The sequence below is a fragment of the Macrosteles quadrilineatus genome, unplaced genomic scaffold (genome assembly GCF_028750875.1).
Source record: "Macrosteles quadrilineatus isolate MER2022 unplaced genomic scaffold, UCM_ALF_1.0 Scaffold_4__1_contigs__length_99947679, whole genome shotgun sequence".
NCBI lineage: Eukaryota > Metazoa > Arthropoda > Insecta > Hemiptera > Cicadellidae > Macrosteles > Macrosteles quadrilineatus.
The window spans coordinates 27,389,903-27,414,034 of NW_026542597.1; the positions used below are offsets into that span (position 1 = coordinate 27,389,903).

General features: G+C 37.2%; 1 protein-coding gene across 2 annotated transcripts in view; it reads left to right on the forward strand.

Annotated features, from left to right (window-relative positions):
* LOC128993378 (plexin domain-containing protein 2) overlaps positions 1-24,132 on the forward strand; it is a 50,146-nt gene that overhangs the window by 18,162 nt on the left and 7,852 nt on the right. For both annotated transcript variants that reach the window (XM_054417244.1, XM_054417245.1), the window contains exons 2-9: positions 10,859-11,095; positions 16,524-16,676; positions 17,559-17,662; positions 19,064-19,195; positions 20,157-20,349; positions 20,951-21,160; positions 22,640-22,791; positions 23,698-23,872. In XM_054417244.1, the coding sequence (XP_054273219.1) occupies positions 10,859-11,095; positions 16,524-16,676; positions 17,559-17,662; positions 19,064-19,195; positions 20,157-20,349; positions 20,951-21,160; positions 22,640-22,791; positions 23,698-23,872 (1,356 nt within the window). The remainder of the gene's footprint in view (positions 1-10,858; positions 11,096-16,523; positions 16,677-17,558; positions 17,663-19,063; positions 19,196-20,156; positions 20,350-20,950; positions 21,161-22,639; positions 22,792-23,697; positions 23,873-24,132) is intronic.

Consider the following 24,132-nt stretch of genomic DNA (forward strand, 5'->3'; position numbering starts at 1 on the left):
CCATTTGGTTTGTTTGAATTTCCATTCATGACTTTTGGCTTACGCAACGCGGGTCAAACATTTCAAAGATTCATAGATGAAGTTATTCACGGCCTTGATTTTTGTTATGCATATATTGACGACATTTTAGTATTTTCCCAGTCTGAAGAAATACATAAAGAACACCTAAGAATGTTGTTTGAACGACTTTCTGACTATGGAGTAGTTGTAAATCCATCTAAATGTGTAATTGGTGTACCAGAAGTTAAATTTTTAGGTTACTTAGTCTCATCTGCTGGGACACGTCCACCTCAGGAGAGAGTCACTGCTCTACAAGACTACCAGTTACCTCAGACAATGCGTGGTCTTCGCAGATTCTTGGGAATTATGAACTTTTATCGTAGGTTTCTGCCAAAGGCCGCTGAATTTCAAGCACCTCTGCACTCCCTACTTAGTGACGCTGATTCAAAAGGTTCCCTCCCTGTGCCCTGGACTCCAGAGACAGAAGAAGCTTTCCAAGCATGCAAGGCTAGCTTATCATCAGCAACACTATTGTTTCATCCTAAACCTGATGCTCCTCTTGGTCTCTTTACAGACGCCTCTGGAGTAAGTGTAGGTGCTTGCCTCCAACAGTTTGTCGATGACTCTTGGCAACCACTAGGTTTTTTCTCCAAGAAACTATCATCCAAACAGTGCATCTGGCCTGCATACTACAGAGAACTCCTCGCTATTTATGAAGCTGTGCAGCATTTCCGTCATCTCTTGGAAACAACTTCTTTCACTATATTCACAGATCATAAACCACTTATTTATGCCTTTCAACAGCGCCGTGACAAGTTGCCTCCAGCTCAGTTACGCCAACTTTCATTTATCTCTGAGTTTTCGACAGACATAAAGCACATCAGTGGTTCACAAAATATAGTTGCTGATGCTTTGTCACGTGTTGAAGCCATTTCAACTGTTTTAGATCATGAATCCTTAGCCAAGTCACAAGAGTCAGACGAAGAACTTCAAAATCTCATTTCAGAAAGTACTACATCTCTTAGATTGGAGAAAGTTCCGATTCCTGGAACCCATTTGAGCCTTATCTGTGACACCTCAACAGGAACTCCTAGACCCTTTGTGCCATCAGAACTGCGACGTAGAGTTTTCGACCAGTTCCACAAGCTGAGTCATCCTGGAATACGTGCCACAACAAAACTTATCTGCGATCGTTTTGTCTGGCCTTCCATTCGTAAGGATTGCCACAAATGGACTCAATCTTGCCTCTCATGCCAAAGATCTAAGATAACTAGACATGTTTCTACTCCCCTTGGTGATTTTCATACACCTACAGAACGTTTTTCTCATGTCCACATTGACCTAATTGGCCCACTTCCCTTATCAAAATCTTCTAGGTACTGTCTAACTGTCATAGATAGATTTACTCGTTGGCCTGAAATTTGTCCTATTGATCAAATAACTGCCGAATCTGTTACTGGAGCGTTTGTCTCTACTTGGATAGCTCGATTTGGATGCCCACAAAAGTTGACATGTGATCGCGGATCCCAGTTCACATCGACTTTGTTTAAAGATCTAGCACGACAGTTGGGCATAAAGCTCCAGTTCACTACCAGCTGGCATCCACAAGCCAACGGTATGATTGAAAGACTCCACCGCCAGTTGAAAGCTGCTATAATGGCTCACAGCAAATCAGACTGGACCGAAGTACTGCCGTTTGTCCTTCTCGGAATAAGATCTGCCTTCAAGGAGGACATCACTGCTTCATCAGCTGAACTGGTGTACGGAGAACCACTGCGTCTTCCGGGAGAGTTTTTCGTAATACCTTCCCACGAGAGCAACGAGCCACAAGAATTGGTATCAGGGCTGCGTAAGCATATGAATCGACTAAGACCTACACCCGCATCACGCCACATTAAACCAGGGTCGTTTGTGTTCAAGAACCTCAATACTTGTGACTTTGTATTCCTCCGACAAGACAGCTTAAGAAAATCTTTACAGGCTCCATATTCTGGTCCTTACAAGGTCATATGCCGTGACGAAAAGACAATTACCATCATTGTAAGAGGCCAAGAAACTAAGGTATCTTTGGACAGGGTCAAGCCAGCCTATATTATTGCAGATGAAAGTCCTATTCCTGAGCCCACGAAACGTTTGGTGCCGACTGGACAAGCAGAGGAATCCTCAAAACTACCACCATCTTGTCAAACTCCATCTACGAATTCTTATACAACTCGTTCTGGAAGACAAATCCGACCACGGGTTACTTTTCAAAATGATGTATAGATTCCTTTTCTCCGTGGGGGGCTGGTGTAGCGTCAGCTGATGACGTTGTCATAGCAACGCATTAAGTTAGTCTGATCTTTGTTTTTCTACAGGAATGTACACACAATTTAACTCTTATTAAAATACTTTTCTATTACTTATTTGGTCGTAATTTTATTCTATGTACACGAACAACCACGACCAAAAATGTATAGAGGGAGTAAATAATGAGTATGTTTAATCCGTGGTCTAACGAAATTCATTTTGCCAATGTGGATAACTATTCAAGAGAGTTTAAAAATATTAATGACGTTGAAGAAATATTTTAAATTACAGTATTATATGGACAATTTATGTTCAATTCGGCAATAATTGATTATGTAGGGCTTTGATCATATCTAAGCTAATGCACGATTTGGGATATGTTTCTTCTTCTCACTCCTCCTTCCTCCCTCTCTGTTACTGTATTATCTTTAATGCAAAACCTTCCGTGTCTTCTTTGCTATCTCCTTCTAAACTATTGTGTATGTTTAAAAGCATCGCGTTTAGCTTTCACGCGTACGCGTTTACAGCCAAATTAGTCCAGGTTGCGCGGTTGCCTGATTTCGTTTTCCCGCATTACAATAACCTTGATCCACAGACTACAGAATATTCTCTGCTCAGCCTTGTGTCGAAACCTTGGTACATTTCACGTGACGCCAACGGATTCTCGCCTACAGAGTAGGTCCGTGGCTTCCTCCGTATCTAATATAGTCGGATTATTGTAACTTTGTGCTCGGTGCACCCATTGTTGAGCTGTGTTGGGGACAGTGGCGGTGGTTGACCATACAAGTAGGGGGTGGGGATCACCATGATATAGGGTTATGTTGTGGACAAACATTGCAATTTATTGATCGATGTGTCCCTCTGAAAGGATGGCGGGTTCTGCCTGTCAGGGATTAGATAGGTCCCGAGTGTTGCTTGCACTAAATGCGTCGGGGCGCTCTACCATGGACCTCTAGGTCCCGACCTAGTGGAACCCAGGTGGAGTGACGCTTAAACAAGCAGCCGGAATCCCTGGTTAGGATTGAGGGGCAACCCTCTTTCCGAAGGGTCTGCTTCGGCAGCCGGCGAGCCTGATGACCTTAAGTCATCCGCCCATGATGTGCTAAAGGTTGATGCGTAAGCTTCGGCCTACATCATGGGGCCCGGGTATGTCCTAAAGGATAGGTACCGGGTATGCAGTCAGGGGGCTTCGGCTCTCAGGACAACAATAAATGTAAAAAATGTCCCTCTGAAAGAACCGCAGGGGGCTCACGCTTGCGTGGGTTCGTGGCCTGGGCGACCACGCGGACCCTAGCTCTCCCAGAGGGGAGGTAATTGCCCGGTGTTGGAACCGGCACTTCAGGTAGACCACAAGCTATGGACGACTGGACAAGCCAGCCTCTTTGGGTTTACCCAAAGTGAGAGTACCCAGTGACATTCCCTCCATTCAGGGTGGTGGGGTGTTCAGCTCTGCTAGTGTTGATTAAGTTCATAGATCTTTCACCTGCCTGTAGCTTGTGGTTGTGACTGAGTCCTACCTGTCGTGTACGACTGACATTTTGTGAGGCATATCCTCGACTTTGGAAGTAGCCTCGTCCTGGGAGGTGAAATACCTAGCCCCCAGAGGGGAGGTAAATGCTCCGTGTTGGTATCGGCATTTTCAAGTTGGCCACAGACATGGACGACTGGGCATTGGGTCCCAGTGACATTCCTTTATCCAGGATGGAGGGGTGTTTAGCTCTAGGAGAGATGGAAGTACATCATAATCTCTAACCTACCTGTGTCTGTGGTACTTTGGGCTTCGGCCTGCTTGTTGTGTGCGACCAGCATTCAGTGGGCAAATCCTCGACTTTGGAAGTAACCTTTCCTGGAGGTGAAAACGGGCAAGTACCCGCAGCTCACGGGGACACTCAAGGGCAACGTAACTTTCCGCAGTGTGAGGGCAACGGTTTGTAGGTACTTATGCAAACCAATCCCTGTCTCTGAGCACGGACGGTATGGTTATCTTGAGTGTGGGGGGTTCTTCCCGGAACCTCATTTGAGTTAAGGGTGTCGCCACCTCTGGTGGATAGGTTCATCCGGGTGGGTCCCACTTCTATACCTGCCTCCTTTTGGGAAACCCTGATGGCCTGGCAGTGATGTTGGGTCTGACGGGCAAACGAAGTAGATCGGGTGCTGGGTCCGAGCCCGCCAGGGGTATCTGGGGATCTATCGCTCTGGTTATCTCTGGTTTCCCAGCAATGGGTAAGGCCTCGATCGGGCAGCGGTGTAAATGGGAGGTTGGGGTTCCCCCCGTCAGCGTGCTGATGGTCCCCTTCCTCCTGGCTATTGATGGCGGGTTCTGCCTGTCAGGGATTAGATAGGTCCCGAGTGTTGCTTGCACTAAATGCGTCGGGGCGCTCTACCATGGACCTCTAGGTCCCGACCTAGTGGAACCCAGGTGGAGTGACGCTTAAACAAGCAGCCGGAATCCCTGGTTAGGATTGAGGGGCAACCCTCCTTCCGAAGGGTCTGCTTCGGCAGCCGGCGAGCCTGATGACCTTAAGTCATCCGCCCATGATGTGCTAAAGGTTGATGCGTAAGCTTCGGCCTACATCATGGGGCCCGGGTATGTCCTAAAGGATAGGTACCGGGTATGCAGTCAGGGGGCTTCGGCTCTCATGACAACAATAAATGTAGATGTAATGTAAAAATGTAAATGTCCCTCTGAAAGAGGAGGCAGCCGGACTTAAATTTTTGTCCGATCATGATGGAAAATATCCGCAATAGGCTAAACCCTTGGATGTCACAATGCCCTAGGGATGTAACATAGTACAACGACGGGAGATATGATATAGGAGGCCGTGAACCGTGTCGTGACGCTGGGCGTGTCGTTGTCATCTACAAGCCAGCCGTGAACCCCCCCCCCCCCCCCCGACAAACCCTCACCACCTGTTACATCAATATGGTATACTGTGATAATAATACTGTCACACTGGATTGAGTATATCTGTGCTACAGTTTTGCCTCTTGAAAATAAATGGACGCTGTTGAACTAATGGGCAACTAGAGAGGAAGGTGTACAAACGTGTAGGCCTACATGAGAAAAAATAAACAGGCTGCATCTTAACTATATATTTGTACGCCTACTTGGGCCTCGGGCCTGTGAGCAAAGCAAAAGGTTGAGCCAGAACTGAACTACATACTGTACTGTGAACAGTGGCGGTACCAGGTACCAGCACGCGACCCCAAATCAACGTTGCATCGGATTCGCGAAACGCATGTCTTAATCCGTTACTGTATTTATTCAATTTTGAAACTCAATTCCCCATTGATATTTAGACCTCTTAACGTATGCACTTGTTGACAGTTGGGGATTAGAGGGTGGTTATTGAAAAAAATTACCATGTGTCAATGCTGTGAAGGAAAAATTTTAGTAGTTAAAGTACTTGCTTCAATCAATGCGGGGTAGGAAAATGTAGGTAGCTACACTTTTGGTAGGGTAATACTTAAAAGTAACTTAATTACTTTTATCTTTTGTTTTATATGCGTGTGCCTTTACACTCAAATATTTTAACTGTCAATTTTTGGGTGAAAATTACATAGGTTTGGTAGTCACACAAATGATTGTTAATTCTTAAATAGAATTAACAGAATTGCGGTGTGAATTTCACAGACCGCGCCAATCACACTGGGCTATTATACAACGGTTGCTTTGTACAGTTGCTCGAGATACGGAATAGATTCTCTCTTTGTTCGGTCCAACAGATGCAACTGCCAGAAATCCGGCAGTGATTATGACGTCATGTTTCCCGCATCACGTCACGTCTTGCACAATCACACACGCACGCACGCACACATGCACGGGCGCCGCGTGATGCGACGTTGATGTCCTCTCGTGATTGTTTACCACAGCTGTACATTAGGGTTTAACCTTTGAAATTCAGGGCGAATACACCAGAGACCTCTTTTAGCCCGGGCAAAGGTGGTTAAATCGGCGGCAGTTGGTACAGGCTCGGATTTGCGAGGCAAATTTACAGTAAAGGCGACCTGAAAGAGATGTAGGTTGAGACTAATTGAAAAGAAATTCACATCTTTAATACAAGATAGTGAGTCTTATTTTACATTGGTGACATCGTCTCAACATAGAGTAAAACACAGATCAAAATTAGAGTAGGCCTAAGCATACTTCTACGTAGCTCTTTATGATGAGTATGACAACTTGAGTTTAAAATCTTTCTGAAAAATCCTTACAATTAACTTTGAATCCTTTTATGAGTACAAAAGTATTAAATGTATCATTACAATAACCTTGATCCACAGACTGCAGAATATTCTCTGCTCAGCCTTGTGTCGAAACCTTGGTTTGCCACTGAAATGTTTCTTAATTAAATGTATCATATATTAATTTCATAATCATTATTGTTTTTTATTCTTATTTTGTAGTCTTTGATAATTGTTTTCTAGTGATAAAGTATCACAAGTTCAACAAATGACAATCTCAAATAAAGATTTGTGACAGTTTATTTTGTTCAACTTTGTCCTCGATGTTGTTATCATACTTTGATTAAAAGTATTTATCACTTTGTGTATTCTTGGTTATATATTATTATTTTAAATTATTAATCCTTGAAAAATTATTCCATTTAATCAAAATTCAAGCTGTGTGTAGCTTAAAAATACTTCATATTGACCATTAAATAAGTTTAGGTCATTTTGGTGGCCAATATCTTGAACTAAATAATTGAAATGATTTACCGGTCATAAAAGTTGAACTTGAAATTTTGTTTGTGTTTTCCGGTTTTAGGCTATCTTTCTTAGCCGCTGGGACCCATTGACCCTTCTCAGCTGATGGCAAAATATTTGGATCAATCACTAATCTTTTAAAATGCATTTAAAATGACTGTAACTTAATATATAGTCAATGGTATGAGCATGCCATTTAACTTATACACACATGTCACCATCAACTATCAAAGTATAGAAAAATAAAAGAGAAAATTGAATTTATACAGTAGAACACATTTGAGTAGCTATGTTATATTTGGATTAAAAATTCAATTGGCTTCTGCTGGTCCATATTGATATAATGTTTACTTGAGTATCCAGAAGACATTATAATGTAACAACACCCTCTCCTCTGTGCTATGTGATGACAGCATCTATTAGATGATTGGTTGATCAGCTGTTGTCTATTTACAGCTGTTGTGTCATATGTTCTCTGATGTAAGCTAATTTGCAGTAGTAGGGCAAACTGTGGTCATCAGATCTATTGTCCTCTTTTAGTTGTTTTGCTACATTGTCATATAAATTGTTGACCGACTTAGTACAGTTAGTTGGATTTATGAATTGCAAATATTGCTTTTTTAGGTGTGATCTAAAACTGTAATAATAAATATATTACAGTATTCTCTTTAGTAGTTTTTCTCATAGATATTGCCACTGAAATGTTTCATCAACTTTTGTTAGCCCTTAGTAGTAAGCTCAGTAAAAAAAAACTGGATTTGGGAATTGCAAGTATGGTATTTAGATTTCGCTCGTTGAAGTTTCGCCCGTGAAGTTCGTTGGGGTATTTAGATTTCTAGAGATTGAGATCTTCAAAAGAACAAAATGTTTATGGAACCTATTGTTGGGATTAAACCATAATACATCTGAATTCAATTAGGTTTTTTAGTCATAGTAGCCTTGAATTATGTTTGAAATTGCAATAGGACGGCTTTGATTCATGGTACATGTTTAACAGTTATAGTTTACTTTTTCTTCAAAATGTTCAAGGGAATAAACTTCAAGATATAGTATAGGCACATATATAACACAGGAGTACAATCACTACTAAAATTTAATTCAGTAATCAAAGTTTCTAAATTCATATGTACAGCTCAATTTGTTTTTGTGTGTAATTATAATTACCTTAGACATAGTTTGGTGTATTTTGTAATCATGCAAACTATGTTTCTTCTTCCTACATCAATTGGAGTAATTCAATATCCAAACCATGCCACATTTCCTTTATCTATAGGCCTAGATTTGATAACCTATCACTTGTCACCTAACCACACCTGATAACAATTTTCAATAGTGTGAGAAAGTACATAGTCCCCAACTTCCGAAGTGTCTCTTTTCTTCCAATATCAATCATAAGATGGGAGAGGAAGTTTGGCTCAGCCAATGATAGATAGATATTGCAGAGTGAGTTGGTCAAGTGGTAGAACTCGGGGCTTTAGTGCATGAGGTCCCGAGTTCAAATCCTGCCAATCACCAATGGATTTAATCTATGTGATAATGCCATGACCTTATGTGCTCCTTTGTATAGCAAAATCCTATGAAGTTTTGTAAGAGATTAATCCAATTACTGTGACCTTCTATTTTTTTACTTGTGAAAGTGCATTTGGGCATATGGAGAAAGGAGTTTACAGGATTAGGCAGTTATTTTTTAGAAATATCAACATTACATATATCTACATTATATGGTAAAAATACTCGGAAATTGGTTCCCTACGAAGCAAAGCTATGTCTCAACATTACAAGAATGTTAAACATGTATGCCTTGAGTCTTCATAACTTACACCACACTATGTCATTTCACCATAATTAATGTTCTTACAAATAATCCAATTATATATAAAACGAGTGGGTTTTAAGTCGGAAACACTAAAATCTACTTATCTTAAACATATGTAGGATATTTGAACCAAAATTGGTTTATTGACTCTTTTCTAAAAATAGTTATGTGCAATATCATTATGTGGTATGGGTAATTGTTTACTACACAATATGAGTATAGTATCAAAGTTATTGTAAACAATTAATTTAACTTGAGATGTAAACCAAGAGACTAGTGGTGCATGGAAGACGTAGAGTGGTGTTGCAACTGAAATGCCAGGCAGTGGCCCGGGGATCAATTCTGTAGTTAGCTCAATCATCTGTGTAGCTGCCTCTAGTGGTCTCTAGTAAACATCTCGCCTCACATTGTGTAGTCATCAGTGAATTGTGGCCGACACATTCATCATGGCACAACAACACAATCAACGGACATTTCCTTGAAATATATTATTGTTGAGTATTTTGAAACTTGTAAATGATTTAAATGCTTGGAAAAACTTTAAGGTTGTATAGAAAATTATATTTCGTCTACTAGTGGTTTTACAGCGTGGTTTATGTCGTTGAGGTTCAGTGACTTTTTCATCGGTGGATTTTGGTTAGGTAATTCTGATGTTATCTGTTATTTTCAATGTTTGCTCATGCTCTTTCGTGGCTTATCCTGGTAGACTGTTCTGTCTTTGAAGTGCAAAGAGGATCTTCCGTTATATATTATAGTTTCATGGATATCCTGGCCTATTTGGACGGGCAAATAGAAGATTATAAAAGTTTCCTATCCTCTTAATAATTAGCAAAACATACATTCAATCTTTGTGAAACTGGTGGGATATTTTTAGATTTTATTTGTAGAAAACGCTGTGCAACTACATTTTATATAAGGTTTTTGATTTTTTAAATATTAAATTATCGTAAGCAGCTGGCTGAAGACTCAAAAAAAGTACTGTAGAAGTACCGTTACACTTTAAATATTGGATAAGTTCCTCAGACAGGTTCAAGGCCTATATAGACAGGCAAATAATTTAGGTGAATCGGTGGCTCAGTTGGTAGTGTCACAGACTTTGGGCCCAAAGCAGCGATGTCGTGGGTTTGGATCCTGGTCCCACAAACATTTTATCAGTACAGTTCACCTTCGTACTGTACCGGCTCACCCCTTGCATTGCTAGATACGTTCCTCACACAGATCTGTAGTCTCTGTAGACAGGCAAATGCAAGACTAAAAGAGGCCGTCAACCTCAAAAAAAAAAAAAAAAAAAAAAAAAAAAAATTAAAGATGAAAGATGAAAAAAGCTGCTAACCTCTTATAAAAATAGAATACATACATTCAATTTGACTTACAATTATTTACACAAGTATTTAATTCTAACTGATGACAATGTCTACAACTTTGCACATCCCATCTATCAGACCAGCCGACGGCAATTTTTATTTAAACTTAAGAATCCAGTTAAGTGAGCCAGTCACAGAATTGCTAGTGTCTAAAATTCTATTTACTACCTAATTTTCTATTGATGACATAGTTAATGGGTCATAACAGTTCCTCTACCTCACAATACACCCATTAGTTGTACTTAGTTAAAAAAGTATATGTATTCATATAAAAAGAAATTGGTAATTTACATAAGCACAATCTATCGGTGGCTCAAACTACGACAGTTTTGGTAAAAAAACTGGCAACAACTTTAACATGAGGATGGAATATCTAGTTATAATTCAATAGTCAAAGGTTCTAGAATTGACTGTCGAATACTTAAGCTATAACTTAATCAAGGTAATTGAGTGTACAGCATTAGAATAAAATACATAGGTAAGGTTTGTGACTGGACCCTGAAAAAGCCAGAAACTAAAACTAAACTCAGCTGTCCTTGATCATCAGATTTAATAGTCCTGGTTATAAAACACCCCAGTAATAAAGCAGGCATCTCACTCCACTCTACACTGGGTTAAAATGACAAGTAGCGTCCCCAAAATTGGTAATACAACAATAATAATAATTGTTTGTTTTCTGTTGCAGAATGGACCAAACAGACGTTACAGTACAAGGTGGAACATCCGGAACTGGGAGTGAGGGAGAAGTTAGACCTGGCACTACTGCCGCAGACTGAGAGGGAGGGGAGGTATCGCAGGTATGTGCCGGAGGGTCCGACAGACGGAGTGTTGCCGAGGTACATCCACAACAACGACAAGTTCCTCACAGGACCTCAGCTCAACATCAATGCACCACCTAGGCAGACCAAGGACTTAAAGTTGGGTAGGTCACACATCCTGTTCTAGAAAAAGATCAAATTATTGAAAACTGAATGAATGCATTTTTATTACAGCACTCAGCTGTATGACAGAAAATGTACAAAACTTATTCGATGATAAAAAGTATCTTACATAAATTTTATGTAAGCTACTTTTAGCGAATTTCCCATATAGGGAATAAGCTGTTACCATAGTACTAGTGATAAGACCTGGACCTGGGACCGATTTACTTTTTCATTTTGGGGGTCCCTAGTGGCCAAAAACACCATCCGTCCAAATTCATATATATATATATATATATATATATATATATATATGTATATGAAACTTTTGTAAGATTTAGGCCTATATAATTTACAATTTTCATTCTTGGTCACAAGAATGTTTAAAAAAAATTTTCCATTATAGAACTCATAATGTTCAATAGGATAAATCCAATATGTCTCCATAATTGAGAACTCTCAATGATATTATCCATATTGTATTTAAGCCATCTTGGCCTTAGGAGTGTTTAGTTGACAATAATTGTTCTGTTTATTTTTATGTTTATTCTTCTGTTCAGTAGACAGTTGGAGGCTCTTTCCTCACAAACTGTCTAACTAGGTTGTTTATTATACTGCCTACTTCTTGTTGATGGTCATTGGATTTAAATTGGGACAATTTGATATGACAGCTCATCATTTTAGTACTCACTACTCCTAGTACTATAACCAATAATATATTTTTTTTACTAAAAGGCTGTAGTTTTGCTGAATAATATAGGTACTTTATGCTTACTATAATGTTAATTATTTTACTCAGTTGAGTTGAGTGAAAATATTACTTTAGAAGTTGGAAGGTCCCTATTTGAAAAATAAATTAGGTTATGAGAGAAAAGAATTTATTTACAAAAATAAATACCTCTGCCTTAAAAAATAAGGTTGCCAATGACACAGAAAAATAGTACACATAAAATATCGAAGGATTATACAGCTATAAGACTGACTGATTAATTTTGATGTTTGCCATATAGATGATTTCTCATTATGGTCAATGAACCTCTTAATGTTTCATGAATAATAATTTAAAAAAAAGGATCTGTCCAAATCATATTGTTTACAAAAGTTCACAAAAAATTTTTATAATGTTCCTCTAGAACCAATAAACAATCCAATCACCTCAATTTTCAAAATTTTAAAATTTTGCTTGAAATATTCAAAGGTAGAATCATAATTTTTTTTTTCTTTTCTTCTTTTACTTCGTTAGCTTGATTTATGTTTATTTCAAATCGAATTGTAGGATCGAGAATTATGCCTTTGTTAAGAATAAAATTGTCAACCAATAGTGGAATGAATAGTATTATGGATTATTCCATTCCGTATTATGGATCAATTCTGTATCAGGCCATTTTAGAGTGGTTTAAAGATGTTGTCTTGTTTATTAGTTTATTGTCTTTTATTTTGTTTATAAACCTCCTGAAGGTGCCATAGTGGATTATTTATCAACTGTGTTGTCAGATTAAGTTCACTACTAGACATTTTACCCTTGCTGTGAAATGGCATACTACAATTTTCCCTTACTTCCAAGTGTTGTTCTTTTTTTAGCTTTTATTTCAATGGCATTCCCCATTTTGCTCTTAAGCCGGGTTTTACTAGGTGCGGAAGCTGAATGCGAAGTGTGGATAAGTGATTTCAATGGCAGTGCTCGGCTTCTGGGAAAATAGTACCATTAAATTACCTTAGAGTAGAATAAAGTGGGCTCCTCACTCCACGCTCAGCTTCTGCACAAGGAAAACCCAGCTTTATTGGAGTGGCATCTTCCATATCATCCCCACTCTCTGTCTAACCTCTAAGGACATAATCATTAATAGTAGGCTATTGATGTCAAAATAAAAAAGATTTCTAAGATAATATGTTTGAACTAAGGGAGATATGACCTTTTCCCAGACCTTACAATATCAGTTCAAATCACACCCTACTTTTCAGTATGACATCAAGTAAAGCGGTAACATTGACAGAGTTGATTATAGAGTTATTTCCTTCTAAGAATATAAATAAGATTTTGCTTTCTAGTAATCGGGTTAATGATTTGTAATGGGAAATAGGCCCGGTATCTCTTAATCGCGGATGTTGTGGTTAAAATTCTCATTTCCCTTGGTGATGAGTGTCATAGAACAAGGAGCTCATTGTGATGCCATGAGATAACACTGACGTCACATCAAGCTAATAGGCAATGGCGGCTTGATAGTGTTTAAATACAGCTTCATCAATATTGAAGTTTATTCTTTGACGCAACTTGGATGTGTTGCTGGCCTAGTGGTTAGTGTCTTGGATTTTGATATGTGTATGAGTTCGATCCCCGGAGTATCCACAAAGTTTTTTGTGGATTTTGACTGATTTCCCTTCCAAATATTTTTTATACCAAACAAAAATACCAATGGCATAGGCGCTAACAAATTTAAAACATATGCTAAAAGATTGGAAACATATATATTGCAGATAACTCCTCGATAAGAATTTATATTATATATCGACCAAATCGTGTAGGGGGTATACACTTGTACACACAATTAACAACATTCCTGGATAGAAAATATATACGGTATAAAGATTTTACAATTGCATTTAATTTTTTAATTTAAACTACTCATACTATAGTTCGGCCGCTTAGAAAACGACCTCCTCTAGCATTGGTTTAGCATTAGCGCGCAGGTCGCTTTCTAAGCGGCCGAACTATAGTCATCTTCTGGCCTAATTGAAGACTGAGACAAAGAAAATATTTGTAACAAACCTTATAAAAATGGCTAAATTTTACATTTTAAAACCCGTTTGATCCTCAAGATATGGGAATAATGCAATGTAATGAATGCTTGTGGATAACTGCACAAAAAACTACTGTAATGACAAAGGCAAAATAAATAATATAATAACGGAATAAGGCCACTATGATTTCACCGGAACTTATCAGAGTTTGTTTCTGAACTTTTTTCGAGACTATTTAAGCAATGAAACCGTTTTTTAATTCTGAAAATCTCAGAAATATAAGTCCAAATATTCCCTTTTGTAAACACATAGTAACTGCAGCATAAGGAAATGAATTCACTTTCTAAACAATGAAGAACTGCTGGACATTAAGATAAGATGAATGAGGACTTGATATTAGAGAAGCCATTAAGAAAGTTCAATGATCAAAGATTCTAGATGAAAATATTTTCCTGATTAACAAATGAACATAAATAGTTGCGTTTGACGTAGAAATACCCTCACAACTAGGAGTAATAATCAATGATATACCGGTAACATTGTAATATAAATTAGATTAAACTAGCACAACAACATTATATGTCTCCCGTAACCTGTGTTATAATGATTTAGAAGTCACAGCCCACATCAGTCTAAATACCCATCTAACAAGTTTCAGAATTTGTCAAATACTAGTAGAGCCCCGTCGAAATCGACGGTTAATCTTGAGGTTTTATGTAAATTCAGCTAACTGCGATAGATAGAGTGAAGTCATTAAAATCTTAGTTAAATGAAGGGAGGATAAACATAATAAGTATGACGATTGTGTTCCCTAAAAAACGTGATTGATGAATTCGTTTAACACAATATTTCCTACCTTTTTTATCGGCTTTAGGTTGCCCAAAAGGTTTTTTAGGAGTCTTATAATTGTTTGTTCATGAGTTTGTTTCATACCAAAGCCACTTTCACTATATGGGAGAATGAGTTCATATAATTAATCTATCATGTTACGGAAAGAGTCAATATTTATTACTAACAACTAATTCAATCTGCTTTAGGAAAATAATTCAGATTGTATCCGGATTTATAAGTAAATCTTCATCTTTGGTCATAAAAAATACAGAATTTTATCAGCATATTAAATCAGTTTTTTTTTTGTATTTGATAAAAATATCTGATTTTCTAGAAAGCAGTAAGATTCTTACTTCGATCTAAGCAATTTTAATTCCTTCTCTTGCCACATTGACCCATGTATTTAATCATCCTGTTCTTACTTGATAATTCATTAACTTATGGGATAGTTTCGCCTTGGCCAGATCTATAGCATAAAGCTGTGCACGTATTTCGTGGATGGAATGAACCATAATTGTAGGAAATTTGATCACAAATCTTGAACATTTGCGGAACCAAATCCATAACCTAGTCCAGCCTTGGTAACAAATTATGCAAATGCGATTAGATGTGATGACACTGTTGTGTTTCCGAATGTTTTGTATGTAGTGAGGTTTAGATGCGTTGTTACATGTGTACAGCAAAGTAAAAACCCTGTACACATTCTTTTAAATACCTGAATTGACATTAGTTCACATACTTTACAAAAACCATAGATGAAACATACTCCGTAGTTAGTCTATTCCAAAACTTGAACACAGCTCTCATCCTCAACGTACTCATCTATGACACAATTTTTTACCCGATTGTCGAAAACTTTTATACCAATAAATGAATTTCTAGTGTTCTTTCTTGAATTCAAAAATGAATGGTAATTGAAAGTAGGCAGAAAAAGGCACGTGCCAACCTTACAATATATATTAGCTAACCCGATAAGGAATAATTATGTTCCTTTAAAATTGATATGTCACACTTATTTCATAATTTAAAATGTTCTAAGAGCAATAAAGCATATATCTTTGATAACAACATTTAAAACGTCTCATAAATTCATCATTTTGTTGAAACTATAAAAAACTTGCCATGCAGTGGAGAATCAATTTAAAATCATAAATAATAATGTAAACATTTAATTTGACAGTTTCAGTAGACCTTTGAATACAATTTTAATATTAACAGCTGGTTCATTAAAAGTAGTGTACATAGCATTATCCATATGGTCGTAATGTAAACAAAATTGCTGAGTGAACTTTAAAGGCCTCTGGGGCAGAGTCCCAAGGAAATTTACCTCGTTTCTCTTTTGAGGGCTCACCTACAGACCAATACCATTCTTTAGACACCCCTACCAAGTTTCTACACCCAGCCGTTCTCTCAAATTAGCTGTGACAAAACCCCGTTTTTCTCCATAAGAATAACATGGGATGGAACTTTAAAGGCCACTGGGGCAGAGCCCATAGGGAATTTACCACGTTTCTCTTTTGATGGCTCATCTACAGACCAAGACCTTTCTTTAGACACCCCTACCGAGTTTCTACCCCCAGCCGTTCTCTCAAAATAGCTATGACAAAGAAAAACAGTTTCAAATTAATATATAGATATTTTATTGCCTACGAGGGTAATGAGGATATTTAACGCCATTTCACAACAGTGAACAAGATGTTTTGAGTAATGTCAATAGCACGGCTATCTTCCATAACACCTGAACCGCATTATGAACGTAATTGAGTATAAACACATACATCTGTTTCAACACTTTTAAATTTTTGTTGTTGTATTCATATTCGCTTCTTGGGAAACTTATCAATGTGTATTGTGCTGCAGACGACAGACCACCAGCTGCTCCTCCATCGAGCATTACAGATAACTCAGCGTCTAGAGCAACTCCTCCTCCCCCCGCTGCATCACAACCCCCCACCACTGCGGAGACCAACAAGTCTGTCATCTTGTCAGCGGAACTCTACAGTCCTGAAAATGGTTAGTGAAATTCTATGATCTTTGTACCATTTAGTACACTACCAACAAGGAATTAGCGATACGCCCCACATATCTCATCAGTTTTGCTCATGTTGGTCTAGAACAGTGTTAATATATATCAGTGTCTAGAACCCGACCTGTGATAAGCGTACCACTAGTGGTAACACTATAGATGATGTTCTAAATATGAATATTTTGTCAGGATTTTGTGTATCAATATAAGATCGGCAGCTGTGTTTAGTTAACAAGTTGCTTGATAGAACAAGGACTAGGTCATTTTAATAGTGACTTGTTGAAATAGACCTGACTTATTGTGTCCAGTCCTTAGTTTTTCGCTTAGGTAGCCTATTCGTCCATTGGGAAATTGTTTAAGATTTTCAGAAAAGCTCTGCCTTGATTTAGAGTTAATTGAGACTGCTCTGAATTGAGACATCTCAAGTTGACTTGTAATCTTCAATCTCAGCCTTCTCATCGATGTTATGTATTGTATTTTTTATTTTTTTTTTACCAAACAGTATGAGTTTTAGCGAATTTCCTACATAGGGAATAAGCTATTACCGTAGGTCTCATGGACTTGGACCCGGGTCCGATTTACTTTTTCGTTTTGATGTCCCCATTGACAAAAACCACCATCCTTTCAGATTCATATATATATGTGTCCGTTAGCACGATAAATCAAGCAAAAATGATTATAGAAATAAATTTATGCCCTACTGTAACTGATTCATTATCTTTAAAGAACCTTTAACTTTAAAAAAACCTTTAAAGAATATTTTGCAGTCATACTCAGCATGGATCGAGAACTACTGTAGTTAAATAATGATATTAATAAATACTGTAACTAAAAATTATATTTGACTTTTTAAGTCTTGTTTGTTCCAGTGCCTCCCAGTTTAAAGGTGTCGGATGAACTTCCCATCACCAAGTTTACAGATGATATGATAAATAGTACGATGAAACAGAACAATCTGACTTCCAAACAAGAGGTAAGAGACAACAATTAAGTGTTGGAGACTAAAGCTGTTAGCTGATTATAGTTTCCTAACAAAAACTATTTAAAACAATATAAATCTTGTAGACAACAACGCAACACCATTCCTTTCATAGTATGTATTTTATTGTCAGCAGAAAGGGTTGGATAACTGACGATAAGGTAATGAAAACATCATTGCAGTTTGTTAGATTTGGTCTAACCCACAGAAAATTTGTCACTCCAAATCACTTCAAATACAATGCAGGAAATGTAATGATAATATGACAAACTTTCTCTTTTCTTTGACAAAGAAATTAATTATAAGGTGTTTTTATAATTACTTATCTTACTTCAATTTAATGTTTGATTATCAATCGTTGTTGCATGCAAGTTTCACTTATGACACGGCTCCCTGACCTAGGATCCCTAGGAAGCAATTTGGTCCAATCAAGTGCAAGGCCACCTCTATTCAGGCTTACAAAACTGTAACACTAATGTTTTAATCATTAAATCTTGTCTAAAAGATTTTCAGGATAAGATGAAATGTTTCTGAGTTTACACAGATTGCATGTTTTATGCTGTGTACACTTGAGGGCTTATTTGCATAAATAAATGTAATTTGGTAGTTAAATCTCTTAACCTGTTGAATCCCGGCTTTTGTTAGTACTGGCCTTAGCCCCAACCCGGGTTTATTTAGTAAATTCGCAGACATTTTTTAAAAAATGTATAAAAATCTAAGAATTGAGCAATTACAACATTGTTTATACTTTTTTTGTTCAGAATAAACAGTAGAATCTGAAAATAATATAAAAAATATGGTAAAACATTTATTTATTTTTTTTATAAATGCAATATATATATATTTATAAAAAAAATTAAATTTTAAAAGTAAGCTCACAGTAAAAATAAGCAAAACACTTTTTGGACTAATAGTTATACCAATTATGTAGAGAATTTAATTCCCTACACAGAAAAATATAAAATACATGGTGAATGTTATATAGGTAATTTTTTATAAACTGCAATATAAAACGCTGTAAACAACACAAAACTGATTTTCTGCGGCCTTTTGAGAAAATTTGCAAATAAGTTCATGTTATAAATAAACCAACAATAAACAAACTATTGTATAGCTAAATATTACTCATTACCAAGTATAATTGCAGATTATAAATCCCAATGAAAATAACATTAGTGTATGACTATCCTACCTGTCAGAACTGCTGAAGCGTGTGGAACTCTTGCATGCATGGATGGATACACAGAGGGGTGTTACGTGGAACGTACATGTAGTACATATCCTGCTGTTTTTGGGGCCTCCTCTTGGTGTGCATACATACGTGGCATTTTCTTCTTGGGCGAGGATTTCCAGCAATTGCAGGGATGGGTAAATAAGATATGTTTCTTGTTTCAGGACTACCACGTTTACTACAACAGCACGTTCATAGTGGACTCCCAGATCGGCTCCTCTTACTGGGTGGACTTTGACAAACTGGAGAATGCAAAAGTCAATGAAATGTTATCCAAGTCTCATCGCAGGGCTGCTGTAAGTTGTGACTTATTAAGATTTCCATAGCTTACATTTTTCTGGAAACCTAACTAAAGATTTAAATTGTCCGCAAATAAAAACTTACTACCGCAAAAGTTTCAGAGGTACAGTACCATTGATAAATTGATTAAATTAGAGTTCTCTGTTGTCTGTTAGTTTTGATATATATCTGTTTGCAAAGAAACTATTAGCTGCAACCACTGCTAAGACCTAACCACAGAAGGAAGACCTAATCCAGAACTCTCATTGAGCCTTCAAAAACGCAGTGTTTCAATCTGTTAATGTCTACTCCAGGATCTAGGCGTGCTACTGTTGCTTTGATTTTTTGTAAAAGCATACATTTGAATATTTGATAAGCTGGTAGCATCGGTGTAGAGATGTCAGTTCTGTCTCCAATCCCCAAGCTTAGCCCACCTGACAGCGACAACAGCTCTCCTACACTCTGAATTGAAGTCTTGGCATAGAGCCTTTCCTTGATTAAAACTAACTCGCCTGGATTCTGGTGTAGAGAATGGCAGGATCAAATGCAGATTCTATATGGCTCAGTGATTTCTGGGCCTTTCCTTTGTGCTTTTGCTTTTACTTGGAAGAGTTATTCCAATACCACTATCTTCCGTATACACTTAACATATGTTATGTAAAAGTTTAACAGCTCAGATAAGCATTTCCCTAAATCTTAAATGTCCTAAACCTTTTTTCTCATTAAAATTAATTTAATTTTCCATCTTATTCCGTCCTATAGTTCCAATTTTGAGTATCTAATGAAAAAATACAAAAATCCCTTGAATACTAACAAATAAAGGGGATATGGCTTTTAAACCTGATCTTGCAGTATTAGTTCAAATTGCCAAGCACTTTTGTTTTGAGCATGATATTGGGTGAAGAACCATAGCTCTATTAGATTGTAGGTTATTTAGTTATTTCACCATACCAATGTGAAAGTGTTTCTTTGCCACAGACTGTGAAGCTGTCGTTTGACTTCCCGTTCTACGGACATTTGGTGCGCAACGTGACCATCGCCACAGGAGGGTTCCTCTACACAGGAGAGTACGTACATTCATGGTTGGCCGCAACACAGTACATCGCTCCTCTCATGGCCAACTTTGACACTAGCATCAGTAACGACTCGTACATCAAGTATTTTGACAACGGTTGGTGTTTAGTTTCATCAAGTGTTTGTTCTAGTATCAAATTTATAATATTATAAATAGAACATTATGATCTAGGTACTTAAAAGTTTAGATATGGCCCATGGTCATGGGCAGGAATAGACTCGCATGATTCGTCATTAAGGAAGCAATAGCGGATAGTTTTGTTTCCTGAAGAAGGGTGTCTGATAATGGCATAAAAGCCGAAATATAGAAAACTGCTTAGTCAATAACTTGAGATTGCAGACAACTAAGGTGTTTACATTAGTTAATAGTAATTTGGAAGTGTCTAATAAAATTAAATCAAAATGCTACAAGCGGCTATGAACATGGATTTAAATTTGGTTTTTAGTTTCATAAGGAAAATATTAATATGTTTCCCACCTGAATTGAGATGGATTAGCAAATGTTAACAAGTTTTCTGTTTTATCCTGTGAGTTTTGAGAAACAGTCCTGAATGTGATAGGTCCTATTTCTTAAAATTATATCAGTTGATAAAATCATTTTTACTTGTTCTTTGACATCAAAATCTTAAATTTGGTTTAAGAATATTTTAAGTCAAACATTTTACTTATATCTACTAAACACTATTCATCTGTTTCAGGCACTGCATTCACTGTGCAGTGGGAAAAAGTAGTGCTTCAGGACAAACCGAACACGGGAGAATTCACGTTCCAAGCGACACTTCACAACACTGGAGACATTGTGTTTGTCTACCAAAATGTCCCCGTTATCATTGAAAATATTCAAGATGACCAACATCCAGTCAAAGTGGGTCTGTCCGATGCATATATCATCGACAGGACTATCTTCTGTGAGTGTATTAGCAATGTATGAATGTCTATGTATTATATGTCCATTTAGCCCCAAACTTTGGCTAAGAAGAAATATATTATTTTGAAGCTTATAACAGTTTACAAGTTAAATTAAAAGTTTGGTTGGGTTTAGTTTTTGGGAGGAAGTAGAACTTGGCTTAGGAATACTTTAAGCAAGAAGGAATACAAAAACTTACCCTGTAAAAAGATGTCCAGACAGTTGATGGAACACAAACATTTCACAACACAATTAATTTGATAGCTTCTTAATTCTAATTTCTTAATCATAATTTGATTTGATAGCTTCCTGGGAAGGAAATAATTGGCATAAAATGTGTTGTGAACTTTTTGTGTTATCTAGGAATGGAGGAGATTGGTTTTTTAGTTTGAGACAAGACGGGATGGATTTTTTATTTCTCATAAAATTTTGAGACGAGATTGAGACGGGTTTTACCTTCTCGTACATAACGGGAAATGCACGTTCGGCATTTTTACCTGATTTTGTGATGAAAATAAATACCTACTGATTTATGACGGATGACGGTTTAAATACAAAAATAATAATAATAGTCAAGAATATTTAAAAGTTTTTATTAAAAAACATAAGTATAAACAAATTTATATTCATTACACCTACCATATTAAAAACAACCCTTGCGCTTAGGAAACATGGTGATATCATTTAGGTTGTAGTGTTAGGTGATAAGAGTTAAACTTAGAAAAATACCTGGTAAGTATATAGCAACAATTATTCAGTCTTGTGTTATTTAATAACAGGAACAGTATTATTGAAATTCAGCTCGTAAAAAAATCATCACAAAATAAAAGCAATATTAATTAGCTATGTTTACAGTAGTAAAACATGTCTCACACTGCTTACACTTAACAAAACTTCTTATCATTTGTGATGTCAAAAAAATTATAAAACAATTAAAGCAATATTTACATGTAAAGAATTAATTAAATAAGAACACCTTCGCAAAGGAAACACAAATACAACGCCCTCCGCAATTGCGGGTATTGCATTGACTTTCTGCAGGTGTTGTTAAAATTTTGTTTATCTCAAGTTGAAAAAATCTCAATTAAAAATAAAATTTCGTCTCTTAGAACGAGATTTAAAACTTCCCGGAAATTTACCAAAATTTCAAGACTTGTCCATCCCTAGTGTTATCAACCTCCTGGAACTCTTATTTTAGGTAAGTTAGTTCTTTTGTGTCCATTCCTTTATTTCTTACGTAGCCTATCAATTTGAATTTGATTTAGTCAATTTTACCTATAGGCCTATGTTCTTCTGTTCATGTACCTTTCCTACGGTTCTTTTGGCTGTCCCCTAAAAACTGCTTTTATTCAGAAGTTTCTTTTGTTATATTCTTCAAAGTCTTTATGATTACTATACCGCTTAGTGTATTCCAAATCATAGTGAAACATTCTTTTCAACGTAATAATATTTAAGGTTTAAACTTTTGTTTTCTGTGTAGTTGTCAGAAGAAAGACTATCTATGAATATCATCGCGTCAACTTCAAGAAGGAAGACATCAAGAACTGGACAGTGATCTACTTGAACGCTCTACCTACCTGTATGGAGAAAAAAGACTGCCACTCCTGTGTCAGCTCTCAAATAGGTTTTGATGTAAGTTAATTGTTGGTTAAATACTTAGACATAATAATTCTTCAACAGTTTTACTTCAAATTTCTGCTTGCAAGACAAAGAGGCATAAGGACATATCATATTATATTTACTTACTTCTTACAAGCATTGAAATATAATATTTTTGTTACATTATTGTGTCTCTCAGCTAATTAATTTGGATAAATTACCATCAAGCTAAGTGTGTATTCCATCACAGACAAATGCAATAAAAAAAGATGAAAAAATCACTTTTGTGTCAAACATAGTTTTTTTTCCTAGCTAGGCACGAGCTTGGAATTGTTTTTCACATTACTTCAGGCTAGACCTAGGGGTTGCGGCATTATCACGTAGATAAAATCCATTGGTGATTTGGCAGGATTTGAACCCGGGACCTCTGGAACCAAAGTCGCTCGCTCTAACCACTAAAACCACTAGACCAGCTCGCTCCCCCGTGTCAAACATAGGAGCGGTGTATAATTTTCAATCTTGCCTGCAAAAATTGGACATCTGTGCTCTGGTAAACTTGTTGACTTGTCATGTACCAATAAGAAAGCATCTAGAGCTGAGCCAAATAGACCAATTCAGACTTTGCAACAGAGGTTAAATCTTCTAAACACTTGTGGCTGGACTGTCCAGTTCTCACCCTGATAAGGACGGTATACTTAGGAAAGGTGGCTGCAGGTTAAAAGAAATAACAGTAGTGGATTTCCTTAGAGTCTAAGGCAGATGCACTGAAGTTAAGTGCTACAACAGGCAAGGTCGAAGAAGTCAGGGGTAGGCATACCCCAAACTACGTGGAATCTTTTCAATCTAGGTTTTTTGGCATTGCTTGATGAAAATTGAGTACGTAAATTTTAAAATATTGAGTTTTCCTTTCCTATGTGAACATGAGAATGTTTGTTGCAGTGCAAGTGGTGTGGCAGTGTTGGCCGCTGCTCCACTGGTATGGACCGCAAGAGACAAGACTGGCTAAGCAATGAGTGCGACAGACTGGAACTGTCGACAACGACGCAGTGCGACCAACTGCTCAGAGAGACTGAACATCATCCTAGCGCCAGTGCCGCAGCATCTCCTGATACTGGTAAGTAGTTTACATTATCACTTTTTTTTATTATTTGTGTTTCCACGCCAATGGTTTTTTTTTTAAATAGAAACCGTCCAAACCCTGGTCTTGTGACTGTCTAATGTGGACCATTTGTTAGATAGTATTATTAGTTTGTAGCCCATTGACAAATGGCATCTAGGTCCAGAATTACGCTGGATTCAAACCAGCCACCTTCATATTTGAAGGCGAGCACTATTTCTTTTTGGCTACCCAAACGTTATGTTCTTTCCAAACAA